Here is a 13389-nt window from a genome sequence, read left to right on the forward strand (position 1 = left end):
GTGTTAACAAATTGTTTTGCATTGTTATGCAAGACGATGTCTTAAAAAATATTACTGTTGTTGATTATTTTTCAAAAACAAATGCTCGATTTATACATATCTTTTTCTTTTCCCAGGGTCACTTGATATGAATATAAAATTGTAATAATTAACACTTATTGATAAGCAAAAGAATCACTAATTTAAATATAGCTCGATAGCAGAATATCTTTTCCGAAAAAGTAAGATAATTTGTTCTGCATATTTATTTATTTATTTTTTTTTGCTTATTTATTTTAATTTTGATACCAGGACCTTTTTTTTTATAATATTTCCTAAACTGTACTGGTTACATTTAAAAACTAACTAGGTCAAAAACCTTACATTGTATTGGTTGGTTAGGTATAATAAACACGTTTTCATAACCTAAAATATTTTGGAAGTGATATAAAAAAAGAAGCATTAATCTTCTGAAAATAAAATAATAAGAATATTATCAAATTATTCAATACGTATATTTGTAATTATACATATACGTAACTCTTCTAATAATAAATATAATACTATAAATATAAAAGAGATATTTATAAAGAGATTATTTTGTATAATTATAATACAAGGTAAGAGGTTGCTGCACTTTATGAGTTGAGTATATCATATCATATATTTGTATTAAAATCTTATAGATTTATTTTTATATTTTGTTAAGAAATATGTGCGAAGAGGAATGGAAGCAGAGCTTAAAAGAACGAGCAGAAAGAACGCTTCTTGTTCGTTATACACGTAAAATAAAAGACATTGAGGAAGTAACAGATTTATTTAGAGGTGATTTTATTATTAAATTACCACGACAATCTAGTAAAAGTTTCCATGTAGAATTTACTACCGTTAAAGAAGCATTAGAAAATAAAAGAAATCTTAAAGGTAAAATTGCACATGGGAAAACTATAGTTGTTCGAAGAGCTTTGTTGAATACACTACAAGGTAAAGAAGTTAAAAAGAAAGGGAAAAAAGTTAAAATACCTTCTGTGGAGCCAGATGAAAAATTGTCACGAACGTAAGTATTTTAATCAATTTTTTATTCAAATCTATCTAATCTCTGATATTATGATCAAAGTATTTAACTTCACTATTAGAATTTTTTAAAATATTGTTGCTAAAGCGCTTGATTCAGATGCTTAATTATATATATTTAAAATAAATTATGGCTCATATGTAAATATTTATTTTGCTTTAATATCTCTATTTAATTATGAAACAGATTATATGTTACAAATCTAAAATCTTCTGTAAAGATTGAGGAGATAAAAGATGTTTTACCAGGATGTGTATCTGTTACTTTGTTAAAACCATATAAAAATAATTTAAGGTAATATTAATCAAGAATTAAGTATATTCCAATTTATGAAATTATTTTTGCTTTATATTATCAATTGTAAGAAAAATATTCACATTTTTTATATTATAATTGTGTTTTTATTCAGGAGTGCGATAGTCAAGATGCAAAGTATACAACTTACAGCGGAATATTTACTTAAAAAACGTGAATGGCCATGTTTACATGGAAACAGATTAATACTGAAGGCACATAATCGAATAAACCATAAGATAAAATCATCTTTTGGAAATGATACAAATAATTTAACAAATAAAACTTCTTCATTGGAGACAGAAGGCAGTGCTGCTTAGTCATATTAAAAAGTAATGATATTAATAATTATATCAATTGTGTATAATATTTTTATTGTTTGTCAGCACTTTTTTTATTTTATAAAAAGTATTATAAATAGTCATAAATGATAATATAATACTGTGCTTCATATATTTTAGTTATGAAGAAATAAATTATACAATTATTTTTCTTTCCTTTTTTTTTTTTTCGTCTAATTAAATCAGTTATAATTCTTGTTCATATTACTATTCGAATTTAGACTTTCCGTTTGGAATTTTAATTTATAAAAAAAGTGAACAGAAAAAAAATAAAATATTTCAACGAGTGAGATGAAACTACATCCTAAAAATAAACTAAAGACACCACCTAGGGAAGCTGCAAAATGAATAAGTTTGAAATGAATTATTTTGTGATTGAGTAATCAAACAACTTTGGTATAAAATACGCACAGATAAGATTAATCCATGAAAGTACTAATTCTCTTCGTTGCAACATAGCCGAATGTCTGGCAAACGTAACGTGAAGTATTGTTGCATTTGAAATTCGTGCAGCGGCTTCACTGATAATTCGAAAAAAAATTGCATCATTTAAAAATTAATAAATATCAATATCTGTTGAACGATCTCATGGTTTTTTACATCTATATATAATATATAATAAATACACTTATTAAAATTTTATAATTTTAGGCAATATATACACATATAAAATTATATTTAAAGTAATTTATATATAAAATTTGATATATATACTTACTAAAATTTTCCTGGAGAGTATTGAATAGCAGACATTGGCAATTTAGTAACCGCAACTTTGTACGATATACTTTCGCAATCAGGAAGGCAATCACATTCTGAATCTTGCAATGTTAATGCAAATGTTTGTAACGTAATACGGGCGAGACATGAAATATGTGTCAAATTACAAATTTTTAAGTTAGTATCTGTTTCCAAGACTGACGCTGGAAAGGGTATGCAACCGCAAAGTTTGCGCGTTATTGTTTCACGGCAATGAGTATAACAATTATCAGCGCGATAACGATGATTTTTCTGGGATGACCAAGCCATGTAACATCCTCTAACAGTGGTCGGTAAATTTAAAATTTCAGAGCTGCTACTCAAAGCAGTAGGATACAGTTTAGCTATAATCTCTTGGCCAGAAGCAGCGATAAATTGAAAAGCAGTAGACCCTGGGTACGTATATTTTTCGTGTATTAATATTTTCATACCATCTCCGTTTATTATAGACGATATACGGTCACGCGGTGGTAATGGTTTCATGAGAAAAGACATAATATAACGTGACCCAAAATTAGGGCTGTAGTTTGGCATAGATTCTTCTTTCGACCTGTAGGAATTATATAAATCTTCGAGGATTTTAAAGGAAGATCATTTTGACGAGTTACGTTTTATAATTAATATTTAAAAATCATCTACTCGAAATAATTATCTACATATCTATTCGTATTCTAGGAACGATTGCGTGACATAATACGTATAAGAAAGAGCAAACTTCATATCTTAAAAAGAAAAAAAAAAAGAAAGAAAAGAAGAAAAAACTGTCTTGACGTGAATAAGTGAGTTTGTTAGCTGATCGATCGAAGAGTCTTACGGTCAAGGTGAACATTTTATAGCTTTTCCTTTACATTTACTATTAGTAATACTATCCGATTGCAATGGAAACGTTTCTCTCGTTAAAAATTGAATTTATTACGATTAATAAATATATTACCTCTCTATATTTTTCCGTGGATCTTCGTAATTGAATGCGCAACATACTCCGTAACGTGTGATTATACGATTCAGCATTTTATCGCATGGTATAAATATTCCATTAAGTCGACACATCATCAAAAAATCTGTACAGTTTGGACTAATGTTTTCGAATAATTCGGACAACGATAATTGATTTGCCGTAAGGATTTGTTGTAATTTATCTAATTCTTCTGGATAATGATTTTTGGGATAAATCGCTTCGCGTAAGTATCTTACACTATGTTCAAAATCATTTCGTGTTAAACCTCGAGGGATATATCTGAGAAACATGAATTTTAATGTAATAATATTAAATCGATTGCATTTTAAATCTAAAATAGATTGTTTAGAGGAATACATTTGTTCTTGCGATGATAAGTAAGAAAGCACTTTTTGCATCGCGGCAATATTTCCGTGGCAAAGAGTAACGGCTGGTAATGGAATGATATTAGTTGGAACCTGAGGGCTGATTATCAAAGTACTCATATTTGCTAACTGATGACGACTGTAGAATAACAGTGCTAACTTTGCCGATGCCAAGAAAGATAATATTACGATGATGATCCATAATATCCTACAATAGTGATCGTACGAATTAGATAATTTAAATGGAATAAATATACTGAAGAAGAGACAAAAAAGAAGAAGAAGAAGAAGAAAATTTATACGATTACCTTAAACTAATTGACTTGGCATGAGTTGTATGTTTTATTCCATGTATCGTAGATTCGATCGAGAATTCGTTGTACACTTCGATCAAAGTATGCCATATTTTCTTAATCGTATTCGCAAGCATATTCTTATTATTTATCTAAGAAATTTTTATTCTCTTTCCGAGACTCGTGGAAAACGCGTTCGAACTTAAATTCTCATTTCAAGTTTATGCACCATTGGCATATTCAAGTTCGATCAATGATACCTCGGTTTCATTGTAATTTCGATCAATCTAGGCCCCTTTATCACGATTCGACATCAATTTGAAACGTGTCAGGCCATGCATTATTGATGCCGATATAACGTCATAACGTATTTATTCTTTATCGTACAAAATATATCTCAAGGAATTGACAATGTCTCTACCTGAGAATTTTTTATTAATAATTTTTATACCTTATTCATTGATTTTTTTCGTTTTATTTACGATACAACTTAATTCTATTGTTGTGATTTATTGTTAATTTTTAAGCACATTATTGCAATTAACATAAATAATGTGCGTTTATGTTTTTTTTTTTTAAATTATTTTTGTTGTTTTGAATTTTGGAATTAGAATGTTTTTTCAAATTATTATCCCTGTCGGTAACGTAGTGACAATTGCTTATAAAACGTTTCTTAGTGTTTCCGATAGATGGCAGAACAAAAAATTCGATGAATCGCCAAACTGCTCTGATGGTAACACATCCTGTAAAGTATATAACCGATTAGGCAATTTACTAGTCTGATTGTCTAAACGTCATTGCATTATTCGCGATGCACCCGAAGCGATTTATTATTTAATGCATCGCGTGCAATGATCTCTTGCAATTGGAGGCGTTTTCAATTCGATATAATGCGTTTGTGTCGATCTCAAAGGAAAACGTTAAGAAGCGTAAAATAACCGGCGAGTTATTTCAATTTCTTCGGGTTCGCGACTAACCTATAAATACTCTTAAAATATCATTATACGATATTGACAATATATTGCTCTTAGAACGAATAAAAATCATGATACCCTTGGTCAGTATTTTTTTTTCTTGCAATTTTACATCGGCTAAATCGAGTGTGATAAATGGAGTGTGACCTTCGGAGCGTTCCGGTATTATAGGTTAACGACTATTAAAAAACGTTAATTGACCGTTTACAAACTATCATTATCTTGGACATTTTATAAATCACTATGTAATACGTAAATGTGAAATCAAAGTCATTGTCACTAATGTAACGATTCATATTTTGTCATGTGTTACGCGATTGTTCAGCCCACCGAGATGTACGTTCTTTTAATTAATCTCGAGGATTTCCTTTGCATAAGCAGTAAGGTAATGATTAATTATACCTTTTGTTTTTCTTTGTTATATCCGTTAAATCCGCATTATTTCATTGTCGAGCGTTTAAAATTTGTCTTTTCCTTTTGCAGGTTCTCTTAATCTTCAATATCATATAAAATTATTTATATGATCTACTTTAATGTGCACTGTTGTAAACTTAAGTTACATTCTAATGACATTTATTAATGTTACTATTGTGTAGTAATTTTTGAAAAATGATTTATTATATTTTGTTTTTTACAGATACCTTTGGCAATGGGAGTATATTCGTTTCAATGTAATTGTTTAAATATATGAAAATAACACTGCAGATACAAGCAATATGTTGTAAACTATTTGTAATCAAGTCCAAGGATATGGCATTTAACAAATAATGTTTGGAACTTATACGTATGATCGTATAACTTGATTGCATTAAACATGCAAGCCAAGAAACGTTATTTACTATTATTTGTGACATGCGCGTTTCTTGGTTACTGTTATTTCGGTGGTTATCGCTTAAAAAGTGAAAAATGGACAGGCAGATCTCGGTTGCCTTACGAGCAATTGCCTTCGTATTTAAGTCTGAATGAAGAATTCTACGACAAAGATTTGAGAATATCAAATAGAAACTTACCTGTATCGCAACGTGCAAGGAAGTGCCGTATGGAAACTTGCTTCGATTTCACAAAGTGCAAGCAAGGTTTTACAGTTTATGTGTATCCAATTGAAGATATTATAAGTCCATTATACCAAAAAATACTAAATGTTATAACAGAGTCAAGATATTATACATCTGATCCAACAAGAGCGTGTATATTTGTTCTGGCCTTGGACACATTAGATAGGGATCCATTATCAAGTGAATTTGTGCATAATCTTCCTTCCAAACTATTACGTTTACAATATTGGAATAATGGAAGGAATCATTTAATATTCAATTTGTATTCTGGTACATGGCCAGATTATGCAGAGGAATCTCTTGCATTTGATTTAGGATACGCTATGCTTGCTAAAGCAAGTATGTCCATATTTAGACTTAGACCAAATTTTGATGTATCTATACCGCTATTTGGAAAACAACACCCTGAACGTGGTGGGGAACCTGGTCAAGCATTAGAAAATAATTTTCCTAGTAATAAAAAATATGTGGCAGCTTTTAAGGGTAAAAGATATGTACATGGTATTGGCTCGGAAACTAGAAATGCTCTTTACCATTTACATAATGGTAAAGATTTGGTATTTGTAACGACTTGTCGTCATGGTAAAGCTTGGAGAGAATTACAAGATGAACACTGTCAACAAGATAATCAAGAATATGATACGTGAGTGTGATAGATCAAATACATTTATTACAAATCTTCAATTTTAAATATATATCTATATTGAATATATAAATGATTTTATATTTTCTAGATACGATTATGAGATTTTATTAATGAACTCTACATTTTGTCTTGTCCCACGTGGACGAAGGCTCGGTAGCTTCCGATTTTTAGAGGCTTTAAGAGCAGGTTGTATACCAGTTATTTTAAGTAATGGATGGGCATTGCCTTTTCATGAACGTATAGATTGGACTCAGGCTGTTATATTTTCCGACGAACGATTGTTGCTTCAAGTAAATATTTTCAATTGAGAGAAAAACATTCGTTGAATTAAAAATAAATTAATATATATGTATGTATGTATATATATATATATATATATGTTTCCATAGATTCCAGATATAGTACGTTCTGTATCGAATATGCAGATTCTTAAGTTACGACAGCAAACACAATTTTTATGGGAGCGATATTTTTCATCTATAGAAAAGATTATATTTACGGTATTCGAGGTAAGGATTTTTATTATATCACAATTTTTAATCTCTAATATATATTTTTAACATGTTTTATATCATATTATATTTATATTATAGAATATTCGTGAACGTTTACCATGGGAAGGCACAAGAGAAGGGATTATTTGGAATACTAGTCCTGGAGCTCTAGCAATATTACCACAATTTGCAGATAGTCAACAAGAACTTCCATTCTCAAACAGCAATCCTGGTAATACTTTCACTGCCATCATATATTCTCAATTGGGATCTACTGCTGTTCTTTATCGTCTGCTTAAAAGTCTCGCGAAAAGTAAATACTTAGATAAGGTCAGTATCAAGTAAACAACATCAATTGTTTTAATTTCATATTAATATATATTCATACAAATAAATTCATTTTTCTAATAAGATTATTCTAATGTGGAATTCGGACATTCCACTTCCAAGAAGACCACGTTGGCAAGGGATCAAAGCATCAATAAGTATAGTTTCTGTGGATGGTATATCCCAACGTTTTTATCCGCATCCATTAATCAAAACCAGTGCCATATTGTCGCTAGATGAAGATGCCACTCTGAATACTGACGAAATAGATTTTGCTTTTATGGTTTGGCGTTCATTTCCCGATCGAATAATAGGCTATCCAGCAAGATCACATTATTGGGATGATTCAAAGGTAGACATCTTTTCAATTATTTTTCATGTCTTTTATCAATTATGTTAGAATAGATTTTATTAATATGTATTTAATTAAATTGAAAGCGATCATGGGGTTATACGAGTAAATGGACAAACGATTACAGTATCATTCTAACTGGTGCTGCTTTTTATCATCGTTATTATAACACATTGTATACTGAATTATTAAGTTCGACTCTCCATAAGACCGTGGAACAGTCGCAGAATTGCGAAGATATTTTAATGAATTTCTTGGTGAGTCATGTTACTCGAAGACCACCTATCAAAGTAACTCAAAGGAAATTGTATAAAGATACTATGGTTGCTGGAATTAGGTAAATATTTTGTATTTTTATGTATATTAAAGTGTATGTGTATCATTCGGTTTATTCAAGAAATCATTTGGTAATACGTGAATATATATTTGATCTAGTCGTGTTATAATTATTTGATATAATTGTTATATCGAATATCTCTGTGAATGTGAATTATTTTTTAAAAATCAGATCACCGTGGAACGATCCTGATCATTTTATACAACGGCAAACGTGCATGAATACATTCGTAGCTGTTTTTGGATATATGCCATTATTACGATCCAACATGAGACTTGATCCAGTCCTGTTCAAAGATTCTGTAAGCAACATGCGTAAGAAGTATAGACAAATTGAATTAGTTAGTAATTAGAATTATATACGAGATTCGATTAATTATGTAATTATTTCATTCTTATAATATGCGTCGAGAAAGTATTATAATATTGCAGCCAGGAATCAATCGCAATGCAATGTTTAGCAATAACATTCGATCAAAACAGGGCATCAATCGATCGTTCCTTATTCAGAATCTGTTTAAAAAAAAAAGAACCCATTTTCCTGCTATTGCAAATAAGAAGCCATTAATTATATCCGTGAACATACAGGGAAAATTTAAAAAAATCATCATAAGTCTTTGTGTTACATATCTATGTGTTGTGTTGGGCAAACAATCAAATAACGTTTTCATTCTTTTTAGAATGAAAAAACGTTACGTTGTGATTTGTCTTCTTTTCTTTTTTTTTTTTTTTTAAAAAAAAAGAACACATTTTTAAATGAATTCAATATTCCGTAATGATACAGTGTTAATATTCGATCTGGTGGTGGGATATCTCGTCCTACTGCAATACTGCACTTTTTTTTATGTACATATAACATATATAAGTCGTATCGTAATCGTTAATAAACAAACGATCTGTCTAATATTTTTATTCTTGAACAAGAAAAACAAGAAAAAGAAACCAGTCTTCGAGATCAATAGAAATACTCGATTATCTTAATATTGTTTAAAAAGCTTTGTTTCGAAAATAATGAAAGAAAAGAAAAGTGTGAGGTATTTATCAACGATTCTTGATCTATCAATCTCGTTTAAGTTGTGAATTTTACGATTGGTGGTATAATACATTGAGAAATAAAAATATTAATCGTACAATTAGAGTATACGAAAGGAAAATGATTTGTATTTTGTACATTATTAATTGTAATACAATATATAAATCTTTTTCTTTTCGCATACTAACTGTACGAATAATTTTTTTTATACTTCAACTGTATATGCACGTCGTTATTAAAAAAAAACGTTAACAGTATTTAATCACATTTAAAAGAGCATGGAATTTATTTATAATTTTTCTGTTAACGATTAAAATGAAAAACAACGCTTTTCTTTCCTTTTATATATATATATATTAGTTTGTTATATGAATGTATATGTCGAGCTGGTTTGTTTCTACGATACTCTTACAAAAACTTTTCAATGTGCGATCATCGTTGTTTTTTTACGTTTAATCGTATATTTCTAATTATACTTAACAACAAAAATAATGGAAAAGAAAAAAAAGCAGCGAAGAAGAAATTCACAGGACAATTTCGAAAATGATATTTGGTAATAATGTTTGCAATCACGTCTAGTCGTTTAAACACCCGATTCAATCAATCAACGAGAGAACAAAAAGGGGAACGGTATATAATTATGTGGTACAATAAATAATAAAAGATCATTGATCAAAACAATTGAAGAATTTTGTACAGTTTGCTGGGAAAAATGGAATCGGATTTCTACAAGATGTGTTCATGATTATCGCGCGTGATATATCGATATATTATACAAACTTGGTTTCTTTAAGTAGGATTTTCTATGTAAACTGTTACCCGTAACAAAAATAATATTAGTGCTTTTATATGGTTGAAAGAAATAAACTTTTTTTACATGGAAAAATACAAACAAGCATACAACACCTTTTTTTAATTAGTCATATTTCATGAAAAAATATGATCAAAAGAAATTGGGGAGGTGTGGGGGGTTAGTCACATTAGTTGGAGTATCCCATTTTATTCCTTTGAATAATATTTTTAATAAGCAAACATTATTTTTCTTGAGCAAGGTCATTTCGGGGTTGGACAAGGCATCAATTGAGGTGAGGTGAAGTGAATTGAGTTGAAGTTGGAAAGGTGGTGGTGGTTCTCTTTGTAGGGGGCCCATGATACTGAAGTGGGGCCTCCCTATACGGGCCCCCAACACTCCCTTCTTTCTTACCGCTTTGCTAGAAAGGTGACTATGCCAAGAAGACAGGAGGTATCGAGCACGCCTCAAGTATATCCAGTCACCTTTCTCTCTTCGTGACCGTAGCATATGTTTTGCGTGTTGTCGATGGCGCTCTCGCGGTTTTGAAAACGGCGCTATCATTAACGCTAAATAATATCTACCCACCATCGTTTATTTACCCCGTGTAAGCTCAAAATTATCATCCCGTTTATTTCTATACAACCCCTTACCCCAACCCCACGTTCCTATACGAAAAGAATTTTCTTTTTATTTAATTAAAAAATAATAAAAATAAAAAAGCGTTTCGAGTTTGTATTTTTAATCGTAAATTTTAATATATATATATATATATATATATATATATACATACATACATATATATTAATTTATTTTTAATTCAACGAATGTTTTTCTCTCAATTGAAAATATTTACTTGAAGNTTGGTAACTCTAGTAACAGGAAAAAACAGCGTCCACCTTATCGTTGATTTTCTTTTCTATTTTTATTTCTTTTCCATCCATTTTCTATTATTATTATTATTTTATTCCTTCTCTTCCTTTATCATTTCTTTTTTTTTTTTTTGAATTCGTTGTTCTCTCTCTTCCTCTTTTTTTTGTAAGAGAAAATTTATTTAAATATAATAATCTGTTCTCGCGTGTGTGTGTACGCTCGCGCACCTATATACGAATTAAGAACGCTGATTTTTATTCGTTATTTAAATATATATATATGTAGACGTGATATTTCAATTTTGTCTCTATTTTATCGTTCGCGACTTGACAGATATTATAATAGAGAATTTTCATTATAACGTTTTTGAAAAAAAAACAATATTCGGGAAGATGATACTCTTCAGTGGTCTCTTCTTCTTCCTGGCTGTATTCTCAAGAGTTGGTAAGTTATTTTAATTTATTAATTAAAAAACATTACCGTACGTACAAAAATAATTGTTTTACTCATTTTTTCTTATCCGATTAATTTATAGTATTTCTTTTTTTTTGTGTTGATGATAAAATACAACAACTTATCATTTAGTAAAGGAAAGTAAAGATCTTTTAACAATTTTCCATGTAATTTATTTTAAATCGTTTTGTTTTGTTATTTTTTAACGGTACGCTAAACTCGTGTTAGGTAAAATTATGCTAAGAAGAACACGTTAAGAGAAACTTTTGGTCAAACACTTTAGTCGTACGTGTGTTCTCCAATTATTTTCTTTAAAATATATTGCACAAAGAAAATAAAAAAAGGATTAAAATGAATAACAGTATGGTAAATAAATCTAATAAATGTAAGAAATAAAAAGAAAAAAAGGGGTATGGAAATTAAGGGGTTACATGGGTTTGGTACTTTCAAAAAAATTTTTTTTTTAAATTCTACAACTCATCTAGAATATTGTATTGAATTTTGAAGTCGATAAGAGTAGTAGTTTTAAAGATAGAGCCCTGGGAAGTTGCACTCTTTAATGGCTCTTATACCAGCACTCAAATCTTTAAACGCATTTTCTAAAGACAGTTGTCAAGATTTTTCGAAAACTATTTAACCGATTTTCATGAAATCTGCTACACGTCTTCGTGATACTATTGACAAGGACTTGGACGAAGGATTTTCCTTTTTTTTCATAAAATCGAATTTTAAGAAAGCAAAATGTGGTGCAAATTGTAACGAAATTTGAATGTTCTTGCTAAAAACGTTGCCAAAAATCCAAATTTGAATTTTTTTCTTTTTCCTTCGTCCAGTTTCTAGTTTGAAGTATTCACTAAAAGACCTTATTTTTTCAACAGAAAAACCCCCACCGTTTATAAGTTCTGCTGTCAACGCGAAAACACTTTTTTTTCGGTGGGGTCACCGGAAATGACGTCTCAATGGCTGAGTTTAAAATATTTTTCAATCAAAAATTCAGAAAATCTTCTTTAAATATGTATCTTAAATACTATAAAAAGTTTGAATAAGAATTCCATTTTTTATATAGAAAAAAAAAATTGTTGAAAATATGCAATTTTTTCCCGGTGTAAACGCATGTAACCCCTTAAGAAATAAAAAAAAATCATTTCATCGTTAAATATAATGATGACGATTAGAAAATTCAAGGCGGTGAACTCGAAAGGGTATAGCTAGCAATTGAGAAAGCACGTATAGTAATCTAGTAACTGACTATTACTATTTCTTACCCTGTAAAGAACTATTAAACTATAGTTTATAAACGCTATAGACTAGTCGATTCGATCTTTCACTGGTTCGCGTTTTACACGTGAAAATGTCAGTTTACGTAATGACCGCGCCGTTGAGTATCTGGCACACGCGGAAATCAAGCATGGCAACAAATCGAATACTTAATCCCCGAGGGTAACCCCGAGGGTAACCCCGAGGGGTTGATTTTTAAAAAATTCTAAACAACAATGCTCGAAAGATTTTTCTTTTCTATTTTTCATCTTTGTCCAATTTTTTTAATTTCTATATTGATATTGTTTGTTATTTCGAAATGTTTACACAATGATCCTTAAAACAATTTATAAAATATGATTCACGAAGTGGAGGGAAAGAATTTGAAATGATTACAAGTAAGTTTAACAAATTATGTGAAAATTTAAAAATATTCTTCTGCTATTCCTTTTGTTCTAAAAAAAAAAAAAACAATTAACTGAAGTATATTTTGTAGATTGAAATCCTTTGGGTATTCTATAGAATGTTCTACTAAATCGTAATAAAAAATACGAATCGTTTATTTTGATAATAATCTAAATATATTTTTTTCATTGAATTATATTTTATACGACACACTTAATCTTCCAACTTGTGTAAATGTACATTTATATATTTAAAATAATAAAATAAAAACTAATCTTGTTAGAAAAAAAAAAAAATATATATATACATACATACATATATATTAATTTA

General features: G+C 29.4%; 4 protein-coding genes across 7 annotated transcripts in view; 3 read left to right on the forward strand and 1 right to left on the reverse strand.

Moving 5' to 3' along the window:
• Positions 1-229: 229 nt before the first annotated feature.
• LOC106790862 lies at positions 230-1803 on the forward strand. Its single transcript, XM_014756079.1, has 4 exons — positions 230-599; positions 689-1036; positions 1241-1348; positions 1464-1803. The coding sequence occupies exons 2-4, from the start codon at positions 693-695 to the stop codon at positions 1666-1668; spliced, it is 657 nt and encodes a 218-aa protein (XP_014611565.1). The 5' UTR covers positions 230-599; positions 689-692; the 3' UTR covers positions 1669-1803.
• Positions 1706-4516, reverse strand: LOC106790861 (sodium channel protein Nach-like). The gene is made up of 6 exons (XM_014756078.1): positions 4080-4516; positions 3764-3979; positions 3383-3685; positions 2408-2998; positions 2101-2210; positions 1706-2026 (listed from the first exon to the last, which is right to left on the reverse strand). The coding sequence occupies exons 1-6, from the start codon at positions 4199-4201 to the stop codon at positions 1872-1874; spliced, it is 1497 nt and encodes a 498-aa protein (XP_014611564.1). The 5' UTR covers positions 4202-4516; the 3' UTR covers positions 1706-1871.
• On the forward strand, positions 2760-10169 carry LOC106790860 (exostosin-1). Of its 4 annotated transcripts, XM_014756075.1 has the most exons (9): positions 2760-2844; positions 3124-3269; positions 5676-6736; positions 6828-7029; positions 7129-7248; positions 7333-7563; positions 7646-7912; positions 7999-8249; positions 8421-10169. In XM_014756075.1, exons 3-9 carry the CDS (start codon positions 5853-5855, stop codon positions 8599-8601), a joined length of 2136 nt encoding a protein of 711 aa, XP_014611561.1. In that variant the 5' UTR covers positions 2760-2844; positions 3124-3269; positions 5676-5852; the 3' UTR covers positions 8602-10169. The 4 variants fall into 4 exon arrangements, with proteins under 4 accessions (XP_014611561.1, XP_014611563.1, XP_014611560.1 ...); XM_014756077.1 differs by lacking the exons at positions 2760-2844; positions 3124-3269 and adding an exon at positions 3542-3629; XM_014756074.1 differs by lacking the exons at positions 2760-2844; positions 3124-3269 and adding an exon at positions 4807-5423.
• A 998-nt stretch (positions 10170-11167) lies between these two features.
• The window catches only part of LOC106790879, a 66753-nt gene continuing 64531 nt past the window's right edge, over positions 11168-13389 (forward strand). Inside the window, exon 1 of the mRNA XM_014756111.1 lies at positions 11168-11388. Coding sequence (XP_014611597.1) covers positions 11337-11388 — 52 coding nt within the window. The 5' untranslated portion in view covers positions 11168-11336. The remainder of the gene's footprint in view (positions 11389-13389) is intronic.

Source organism: Polistes canadensis, unplaced genomic scaffold (genome assembly GCF_001313835.1).
Source record: "Polistes canadensis isolate GaletaPanama2010 unplaced genomic scaffold, ASM131383v1 scaffold_266, whole genome shotgun sequence".
NCBI lineage: Eukaryota > Metazoa > Arthropoda > Insecta > Hymenoptera > Vespidae > Polistes > Polistes canadensis.